Source organism: Gallus gallus, chromosome 18, assembly GCF_016699485.2.
Source record: "Gallus gallus isolate bGalGal1 chromosome 18, bGalGal1.mat.broiler.GRCg7b, whole genome shotgun sequence".
Classification (NCBI taxonomy): domain Eukaryota; kingdom Metazoa; phylum Chordata; class Aves; order Galliformes; family Phasianidae; genus Gallus; species Gallus gallus.
This window is the reverse complement of record NC_052549.1, coordinates 8819312-8829772: the sequence shown is the minus strand read 5'-3', so window position 1 is coordinate 8829772 and position 10461 is coordinate 8819312. Positions and strand designations below refer to the sequence as shown.

The 10461-nt window shown below is 46.8% G+C and overlaps 1 protein-coding gene across 1 annotated transcript; it reads right to left on the bottom strand.

Moving 5' to 3' along the window:
• Positions 1-324: 324 nt before the first annotated feature.
• KCNJ2 (Potassium inwardly rectifying channel subfamily J member 2) lies at positions 325-10461 on the bottom strand. Its single transcript, NM_205370.2, has 2 exons — positions 10317-10461; positions 325-5688 (listed from the first exon to the last, which is right to left on the bottom strand). Exon 2 carries the CDS (start codon positions 5470-5472, stop codon positions 4189-4191), a length of 1284 nt encoding a protein of 427 aa, NP_990701.2. The 5' UTR covers positions 5473-5688; positions 10317-10461; the 3' UTR covers positions 325-4188.

Genomic DNA, 10461 nt, shown 5'->3' with positions numbered 1-10461 from the left:
TGTAGTTTATGTAGACTTTGAGCTTTCTTTCTGTTTCAGACAACTTGTAGCTAACAATGTGGAGCTCTGCAGTTTCAGGTATGACCTTAAGAAAGTCAGTCAGTCTCTCTGGGACAGATCTTCTGGTGCAAGCTGCAGAGCATCGTGTTTGTGTTCCCATCTGGCAAATAATGACCGTATCACCTTTCCTCCTGCCTTTTGTCAGGGGAGAGAACGACCTGTCTCTTCCTAAAGCCCTTCAGACAATGGCTGTGCTCAGGGACAGGCATAAACACAGCTGTATCGTAAAGTCCTGTTCACTCACATGCATGCTGCACACACCAGTTCATTCTGAATTTTTTTATTTATTTAGAAATAATAAAATAAGACATAATATATAAAAATCTGTACAATCCACAATTTGTGCAGTACATTAGGAAGACTTTGATACAAAAAGGCTGCAAACAGGAAAATAGTAATGGACAACTGTCAGATGTCTAGATTGTTCACCTTACAATAGTTGGAGGCCAAAAGTCATTACAAAATCAGTTTCTTGTTGGCTGTGGGATGGCAACTACGCAGCACCCTTCTACTTTACAATGGTCGTGAGCAGCCATAATTTAAAGACATTACAGTACTTCTCAGTTTTACCTTGTAATCCATTATGAAAAAGTAGACCTAAGAGAACAAGTCAAATTCCTGGACCCTTTGTCTTTTCCGGGAAGAGCAAGTGCTAAACGAACAACACAAGTGTATCTCGTCTGGGAGAGTATCGTTAGGTACAGCCAATAAGGACTTGACCCCTGTTACCTACCAGCAGACGGCTCGCACAGAAGAGACAGCGGAAAGAAGAGATCCCAACCTGCCTCAGAAATGCTCTTTGTCACTGTATGCAGTATTGTGTTTCAGACAATAAGTGTCTCGTTCAAGTATTTTCAGGGAAGGGCAGAAATAACATATTCCCCCCAGACCCTAAGCAAAATACAGTATAAACCTTCTGTGCGAGCCAGCTGAGCCAACTTTGTCCTTGGTAAAGAGACCAGCCCTGCAGGAGCCTACAGGTAGAGCTCAGTCAGTCCAAAGGGCCGCTCCTTAAACATCAGCCTAGCCCAGGATCATCAGGAATGGACCAAATCCTGTCACCCACCCTGCACTCCTTCAAAGTAACATTTTCCCATTGACCAACCCAGCTGCTGCTGTAGAAGTGTGCTACGATAGTCGGTCCTACACCGGGCTCACCAAGGCATGTTGGTAAAAATAGGAACGATGGACAAGGGGAAGGGTACCACAGCGTGCACATTGCAGGTCAGTTTCTAGCAGCTTCCCAGAGCCAGAGGCTGAGTGCAGGTCTGCAATGTAAGAGTCCATCGGCAAAGACAAAAGGGTGGTTAAAAAAAGAGGAAAAAGAACACTGCAGAGTGTGCCATGGATTGCCTCAATGCACACCCTCCATAAGACTAGCACTGGGAAAGCTGGTAAATTTAAAGATGCCAGTAGCTAGAAGGTGTTTTCAACTCAAAAGTCCATGCGTAAAAATAAATAAAGAGTTCATAGCATTAGGAATCCTATAAGGCTTGCAATTATTTGCTAAAACTCATGCTAACCGGTAGCATCTAGGTACTAGCTAGCTGAGACTGCTGAGCAGAATTTATACCTCTTGTGGCCTTTTCTTTTTCTTCTCCTCGTCCTCCTTTACAGACTGCTATTTACATTTGGCTTTAAATATGAAAATACTTGATAAACTTTATAAAATGTACATTTTTAAAAATAGTTCTGAAAAACCGACTTGAAAAACAAAAAACAAAGAAAAAAACAAACACAAAACAAACAAACAAAAAAAACAAAAAAACCCAACACCCAAACCCCAAACCTCTGCACCAGAAATGTTAAGGGGAGGGGATCTTTGTGGTTTTCTGTTGTTTTCTTTTCTTTTTTTTTCCCCTCTGAATTTCGCTTTAAAGAAACAAGCAGAATCCTGAACCACCCTCTCCCCCATCTCTTCCCTCGGGCATCTCCAGTATCATCCTGCAGAGCGCTGTGCTCCTGGGGACACTGACCTGGAGGAGAGGACCCTTTCCTCCTCCTTGGAGTCCCACTTCCATCCCTTCCCCTTTGCATTTTCATGCCCCCTCTGTTTCACCGAATACTCTTTGGTTTAGGCATTTCCTTTTACAAGTATATCACAATAGCAGCACTAGCAGCACTCAGTTGTTTTCACCAACGTTGACCCAGAAACTGTGACTGAGTCTCATTGCATTCAGCTCTCCTTTACTTCCCCCCACCCCAGCGACCGCCTCCTACGTGCACTCAATCATCTGCCCTCTCCAGTCACCAAGTCTACGTTTACAATGTCAGATTCCCACCGTTACACGCCCAGATCCCATCTGACCAGACACCATTTCATTGCAGGCATTTCTTTCAGGCAGGGCTGGAAGGGGCCAGCAGCCTTCACAGATATCTGTTTGCAGAAGACGTTAGACCTAGAACAAGCTGTTTTTTAATGGCATACAGTGATCCAATACTGTAAGAGTGGACTAGGGTTGTGTCCCCATCACCTCCCCTCTGCAGCGAGCAGCCGTGCCATGCTGTAAAGGCAGTGCAACCTTCAGCCTGGAGGCACAGAGGCTCTACAGCCTGGGCAAAGGAGCCAAACACCACTGAGCCAAAGTGTGCTCAGAGCCCAGTGGTGCTTCTCATCCACCAGTCACTGATATTTGTGGAGAACAGGAGGCAGGAACATGCTTTACAGCCTCACTTTTTCTGACTCCTTTGCCCTGCTGGAGAGAGGCATCTTCACAAAATGTTACCACCCCTGTGCCATTTCCAAGCATCAAGAAAGCTTTTTTTTCCTCTCCACTACCCTCTCCTTTCCTCTTTGGGGGGTTTATGCATTGGCTCATCTGCACCCCAACGCCCTCTCCAGCCATGCTGCATTGCAGCTCTGCCTGGATGACACCCCAGCAGCACACCCAGTGGCTCAGGATGCTGGGGCTGCAATGGGGCACAGGCACTGCTGCACCCAGTGAGCAAGCAGGGGATAGGGGTCTGTTGTCTGCCACCAGCCCACTGTGCTTCCCCTTAAACAAGAAGGGGATTTCTTCCACTTAGAGAGGAGGGGTGTGGGGAGGGGCCCTAGCTCACTACAGATCCGAGTCTTAAGCTTCTAGAATAAGGTGCAAAAATAAATGTTGCAAAAAGAAAAAGAAAAAAAAGAAATCAAAATGAACAAACAAACAAAAAAAAGTGTCTGAGGTTTGAAATTCTTTGTTTGTTTAAAGCAGCCTGTTCCTTTTTTTTTTTCCCCTCCTCTTTTTTCCTCTATTTTTCTTTTTTTTTCCTTAAATAACTCCACTGTGCAAAACTGCATTTTCTTTGGTATCCATGTAGGTAGTTTTAACTTAGTACTTTTTCTATGCATATATATAATCTTTTATTTCATCGTTTCCTTTAGACAGAGAATTAAATTCTCCCCCCAAAAATCATACTTTTGCTGGAGGCTACTGGTTGGCCTGATATTACATAATGCCCCTTATGTAATTGGAAAGAGAGAAATTGATTCTAGCTATCAAACTACTGGCCTCAAAAAAAGAGTTTAGACTTTCTGGCAACGTCGGCCTCTCTGAAGTGATTACGAGCTTTTCAACCCCAAAAAGTTCAACACTGACCTTTTTTCCTTTTTTTTTTTTTTTTTAAATTACACAAGAGAAAATAAAAACTACACTGCAACAAAAATAACCATTTGTGTTCATGTAGTTAGCAGCAGCTTTTTAAAAAATAATTATAATAATAATAATAAGGCAGATTCTTGCCTTTGTTATGCCATTAAAAACATTCTTGTTCCCTAGAGAGAAGCATTCTGGAAAAAGTTGAAAAACAAAAATAATAATAACCCAACCAAAGCTTGCCTGCAAGTTCAAGTTTTGTAAAAAAATATATACATAATTTATTCTACAACATATGTGCCTTCTGTTCATACTTAGACATGTTTAGTGCTTTGTGTTTAGAGTTCATTCTCTGTTGTCCCTCCTCTGAGGACAGCCCTCAAACCAGCCGGGGTTTCTCAGGTCTGCTTGCCTTCACGCCGCTCTTCAACAGTACCGTTGTCTGAAAACTGTTCTGGGCCAACTTCTCAGGTCAACGTGCCTTTGACCGATAGGTATTTCTTTATTTTTTTCCTTTCAACCCAAAGAGAGAGGAATTGTCTGCCAGTCATATTTCCGACTCACGCCGCAGCGGCCGTGGCTCTAGGGGCACTCCTGCCTGGTTGTGGTGGTCCATGTCGGGGTGGGTGTCTGTGCTTGTGCTCTCGGGCATCCCCGTGTCGATCTCGTCCTCCTCCTTGCTGGTGAGGGCCACTTCGTTCTCGTAGCAAAAGGAGTTTGCGTTCGAGAGAATGTATTTCTTTTCTGCTAAGTCTCTGGCACTGCAGATGGGTGTGTTGGGCACTTCGTATGTTTTGTGGAACCTTGAATAGTCCACTTTGTAGTAGTTTTTTTCTTCAAAGAGTACGGGCTCATAGCGGTGGCCCCAGAGGATTTCATTTGCCAGATATGAGCTGCGGCACTGGGTAGTCATGGCAGTGGCTTCCACCATGCCCTCTAAAATGACTACAATTTCAAAGTCAGCATTGTCCATGTCTTGTTTGCTCAAGTCATACAAAGGACTATCTTCATCTATTTCGTGTACTATTGTAATTGGGGAGACCAGGAATATGCGGTCTATCCCGCTGTCAAACCCTACATTGATGTCTATTTGATCCAAAGGGATGTACTCCCCTTCTGACGTGATCCTGGACTTGAGGAGCTGTGCTCGCACGTGTGCCTCAACCAAGTGGCTTTTCCTCAGGTTTCCGACACGCCACATCAGGCACAGTTTCCCATCTCTCATGGCCACCACGGCATTGTGGCTGAAGACAAGAGTTTCGTTTCTCTTTTTTGGCTTAGCCATCTTTGCCATGACGGCACCAATGATGAAGGCGTCAATGATGCAGCCTACTATAGACTGGAAAACCACCATGAAAACAGCAATGGGGCACTCGTCTGTGACGCACCTGAAGCCATAGCCGATCGTGGTCTGGGTCTCAATGGAGAACAGAAAGGCTGCAGTGAAGCTGCTCACTTGCGAGACACACGGTTTGTTATTTTCTTGGTTCTCCAGATCCCCGTGCAACAGCGCAATCAACCAAAACACACAGCCAAAGAAAAGCCAGGAGAGGATGAATGTCAGGCAGAAGATAACCAGCATCCACCTCCAGCGGATGTCCACGCAAGTGGTGAAGATGTCTGCCAGGTATCGCTGTCCCTTCTCACCCACATTAATAAACTGGACGTTGCAGTGGCCATCTTTTTTGACAAAGCGGCTCCTGCACTGCTGCCTGGTGTGTACCTTACTTTTTCCATTCCCAAAGCCATTGGCAACGGCCATGGTTGCCAGCTTCATGCCGTCCTCTTCCGAAGACACGATGCTGTAGCGGTTGGTTCGCACGCTGCCCATCACTACTGCTGTGGACTGAGGTGCTTCTGCTTTAGAAAACAGTCTAAGTTTCTGCAAAACCCTTTGGAGAAACAGTTTTGAAAGTTCTAGAGGAACACACACACACAGAAAAACTGGGGAGAGGCTGGAGTCCCCAAAAGCCCTTGGATCAACCAAGGACAGTCTTCTGGCATGCAGAGTTAGCTTAACAAGTAACCGTCATAGAGAGGGCATGGTCTGCAAGAGAAAGAGAAATGTCATATTAGATCCTGGAGGAAACAGATAATGAATCAAGCCTGCGAGAATCAAGTAAAATCACTCCTGTGGAGTGGCAGGAAGTTTCTTTATTCTTAATTAAAGCATTTTCTGGAATGCATGAGAGCTCTGAGCGCAGTTCTGTATTGGCCAAAGTGACAACATCGCTGCAGAGAAGCCACCCCTCTTCCCGAATGAAAGGACTGAAGTGATCATGTCACACAAGGCTCTAAGCAATATTCGCTTTAAAGTTGGGCATGCAAAGAATCTATCTGCTGTTTGCAACGGAGCGTTCTGTTTATTTTGCAACAAAGAATTAGCATTAGCCTCCCTCTGTTCAAATAATACTGAAGCAGTTTTTTAACGACGTACAGAGGTGTCTGTCTCCTGGACTGCTTTACCTATGACAAACAAAGGAGTGTGCAAAGGGAAGACAGCATGTACTGAGAAAAACAATAAAGTTGGAAAATGCAAATATCAGTTATTTCCATGAGATTACACTGCATAGAACTTAGGTTTTTCTATTAAGTGGGAGCTATAAAAGGAGTTGTGTGTTTTCTGTGAATGGCAGGAATACAGGCTGCATCAGTACCTCTAACTGCACCAACTCACTGCGTTCAGACTGGTTTTTACACTCATATTAGAGTGAGTTGTAGGAAGCAAACTAAATGTTGTAATGACGCTCTGTGAATGGGAATGGCAGAAGGCTCCAATGGTGGGACAGAATGAGGGTAGGACTGGATGGGGGTAGGACTGGATGGGCATCTTCAGAACACCTCAGGGTCTCGGATACCGGCAACTAAGACTCAGCAGAGAGGCTGCAGAACCTTCTTCCCAAGGGTAGAAGCTACCAGACTTGTTTCAGGGAGGTCTGGCTTAGACCCAGGTTTAGCTTTTAACAAGTGCGTCATCCATTAAGTCATGTACTGTATATCAGGAAATGTAATTGAAATACTGCAGAGGATAAGAGATGCATTAATGCAACTGCTCCTTCCATACATTCACCTCATGGAGGAAATAAAACCAAAACCAAGCAGAGAGGAATGTCTGCTATCCATTTACCCCGGGAGAGGAGACTTAAGTACTGTTTACATTGGTGGGCGATTAAATCACCATCCTCTTCATAAATCAATATAATCAAAACTCATCTGAGTTTGTCCCAAACCCAGCACATCTATAGCTGCCAAAGAGCACAACCTCTGCCCATGGCACAGCCTCAGTACCACGGCTGCTTCTCTGATTCAGCCCGACAACTGCAGCAGATAACAGTGCATCTCCTTCCCCCAGAGCCTCACAGAGGTGTTCCAGCAACTGAAGGGATTTCAAATTCCTTGGCCCTCCCACATCCTTCCACCGCATTATGAGGGCTTTAGGTCAGCAAACACTTGTTGGGAAAAAGAGCAGGTGACAAACAGAAAACAACAGCATGCCTGCAGTTGCGTGCAGGATGTTTTTCCCTGGAGCATCTCTTCGGGTTTTACTTTTACCTTCTCTTTTTTCCTCACTTCTGTTTGTTGTGCAATGGGTCCCGCCGCCCACTTGCTGAGATTACTCATCTGTGACTGCAGCGGCGAACAAGACATTTTGGCAGCTTTGGATGGGTTCAGTTATGTCCCATTTGAGTAAAACTCTCAGCAATTTAGATTTATGGGCTGGTATAGCCCTTACACAGCACACGCAAGATAGTCAGATAAGTGTAAGGACTCACTTTTTCCCTCACATCTTTTTAATCATGGGGCTTCTCAAAAATACAAAGGAATTCTTTGAATGCTCACTTGAAGAAAAAAAAAAGGGGCTTGAAAGGACTTTGAGAAACCTGAGCAGAGGGTGAGAGTGAAATTGTTTATGCATTCCAGACAAAAACATCCCTGAAAAACCATTGCATTGGTTCACAAATTGATCACTTTTCTAAACCACATCTAAACCAGTCGCAGTCATGTTCGCATTCCACATTCGGAGTCTGTTTTGTTCCGAGCTGATACAAATACACAGCCCAGGAAACAGCTTATTCTGAAGAGTTTTATTTCCCCTCCACATTGTCTCTTGGATTTTAGAGGAAAACTTGTGGCGGAGGGAAAGATAAGCTGTAAAGTCTCAAGTGTCAGAGCAGGCAGCTCCCCCCAGCAGAAGTCTTGACCTGAGGACGTTTGTTTGAATTCCATAAATCACTGAAATCCTAACGCCAACTTCCTGCAGCAAGCTGGCTGCATTTAGAAGTTTGGGAGCTGAGTGATGTACCACACATTGCTGCCATCCCATTCGTTTCTATCTGCTGCACATCTGCCCAGCTGTGCTGCGTACAGCTGTGTGCTGCCGGGAGCGGAGCTGCACCTCTGGATGCTGAGATCCTCACAGCAGAGCTGTGCCTGGGGACACGCTTAGCCAAGTGTGCAGGCTGCTCCTTGAAGTTTACACAACAACGCTCTGGCATGCTCCTGCTGCTTGTAGGAGAGCTCTTTTATTTCTTGCACAGCACAGATTGGCTGTTCCCTGTGAGCGCTCAGCATGGGGAGGATGTGAGATGGGACTGCAGGCAGTGGGTCTGCTCCTATTCCTGCTCCATCCCCTGTCAGTGTTCACCCTGACTCACACAGCTATTTCATTAGAGGTTCCCCACATCCCACAGGCGATCAAGCAAGCACGAAAATCGAATGGTACTTTTTATTTTGCTAATCCACCTGCTGCTCAAAGGCTAAACAAGCTCGTTCCCCCAGCACACCCCAGCAGCAATGCGCCGGAGGCAACGAGGATGCTCAGCTAGCATGGGACCAGCTCTGCAATCCTCACCAGGCTAAAGAAGCCAAGCCAGAACCCACAAACCAGCCCAGCTCTTTGTGTAATTGGGCCCAGCACACTGCAGCCAGGCACACACGCGCAGAGCTGTGAACTCAATCATCACTAGGTGTGTTATTATCATTAATGCAATGATCCTGCTGGAATGCAAGATTAGAGTGATGCAGCTTGTAATTACCAGCACTGGCACTGATGCAGTGTTACTGGGATGGGATGGGAGAGCTCTGCAGCAAGGGGATGCTTGGAGGAACAGAGGAAGGGGGGCTGTGCTGTGTCTGCACCATTTCTGAACTAAATTCAGTACAAATCCCAAGACCCCACTTAGAAAGCATTCCCCCTAAACGTTTCCCCAGAGGAAAGACATTTACAATGCACGTCTAAACATCATGACCAGCAGCTCGGAGGGAATTTCTGCAGAAGGTCTGATACCCAGCAAAACCCGTGAAGTGCCAGAAGAGCAGAGAAGAGGAGCACTAATGAGTGCTCGGAGCAGCTATTCCCAGGCTGACGCCACGCAGCCCCGCGTCGTGAGCTGGGCACATGTTGCTAAGAGAGCAGAAGCGCTGCCTTAGCGAAGCCTTCCCCCGCTGCCCTCGGTAAACAGAACAAAGAGTGATCGCAGGAGCGGAGCCCGATCCCACAGCCCGTGCTCACTGCTGGGCACGGCCGCCCCGATCGCGCTCCCCAGCCCAAGGGTCACCTCCAAGGCACTGCCCAGCACTGCTCTGCCGGGACAGGACTCGGGTTACACCGAAGCTGCCTTCAAGGAGAAGGATCTGTCCTGCTCGAACAGGCAGTGGGAGGTAAAAATAAAATAAAATGGAAAAAATAATTAAAAAAAAGCAGATGATGTAGGGAAATGGGTATGAAGAAACAGGAGAAAGGACACAAGTGGCGTTTGCATCTGCTATCCACAAAGGAGCCGGGTTCGGGATATTTCTAGCTGATGACAAAATAGCTACAAGTGAAATAGCCATCACCAGGGGGTGTACTTGGTGCACCGGCTGCGAGGATGGAAAAGCAAACAAGTGTAAAGGTAAGGCTGGAGCGAGGAACAAGTGCTGCGGGCGGGCACGGTGTGCAGCCCCGACACCTGCGGCCCCGCCGGGAGGGGACAGAGCAGCGCTCAGCCCCCGTCGATAAATCTGCCACCCCTTATCAGTATTTTTTCCTTTCACTGTCACGAACTAAACTGAAACAATGCATCCTCTTCACACACTCCCCAGCTGCAATATGGTTTCTTTCTTCCTATTCTTGGCAGAATGATTGCAAATGATGAAAACCCCACGTTCCCATAAAGCCAGTGAATGAAGCTACAGGTTCCTTTCATGTCCCTCTGAAGTATTTCGGACACTCCTCTATAAATGACGCATCTGATAACTCAGATTTGATACTTTTGACCTCTGTCTTACACGGGAAACAACAGGCAAGACGAGCAAAAGGGATGGAGCGGTGCTGCGTCTGCACGACGGAGTTGTCATGCAAACTTCCAGCCCTTCCCCCGAACAAAATATCTCGGGGGGAGCAGCTGGTGCATGGAAAGTTATGAACATAAACAGATGCTGCAAACAGATGCTCGAGTGTTCCCAGCATACCTATCTAATTATTTGAGGCACCCAGAATAGCTCGTGTATGGTGCACGAGAAAAGCAGGAGTTCCCCCTCCGAGCGGTTATGCCGAAGCCTGAAACAGATCCACCAGCACGGAAAGCGCTAACTCGGCAATGCCGCATTAAGCCCCGACGCGTCGCATCGCCTCGACCCCCGATGGCACCTCGGGGCGTCCCGCATAGATGGGCAAAAGAAAGCGCTCCTTACCTGCCGGTGGCTTTAACAGAGGTGCTTAGAGAGTTTAAAGGGTGTTAAGATCCGCGGGGACACAGCAAGCCAAGCCAATCCCAAGGTGCCCGCCGGCCGCCGCCGCACCGCTAGCAACTGAGCCACTCAATGAGCCGCTGCCCCC

What these genes read in the sequence shown, in the direction of transcription:
- KCNJ2 (NM_205370.2), bottom strand. Translation starts at nt 5,472, where the DNA reads ATGGGCAGCGTGCGAACCAACCGCTACAGCATCGTGTCTTCGGAAGAG.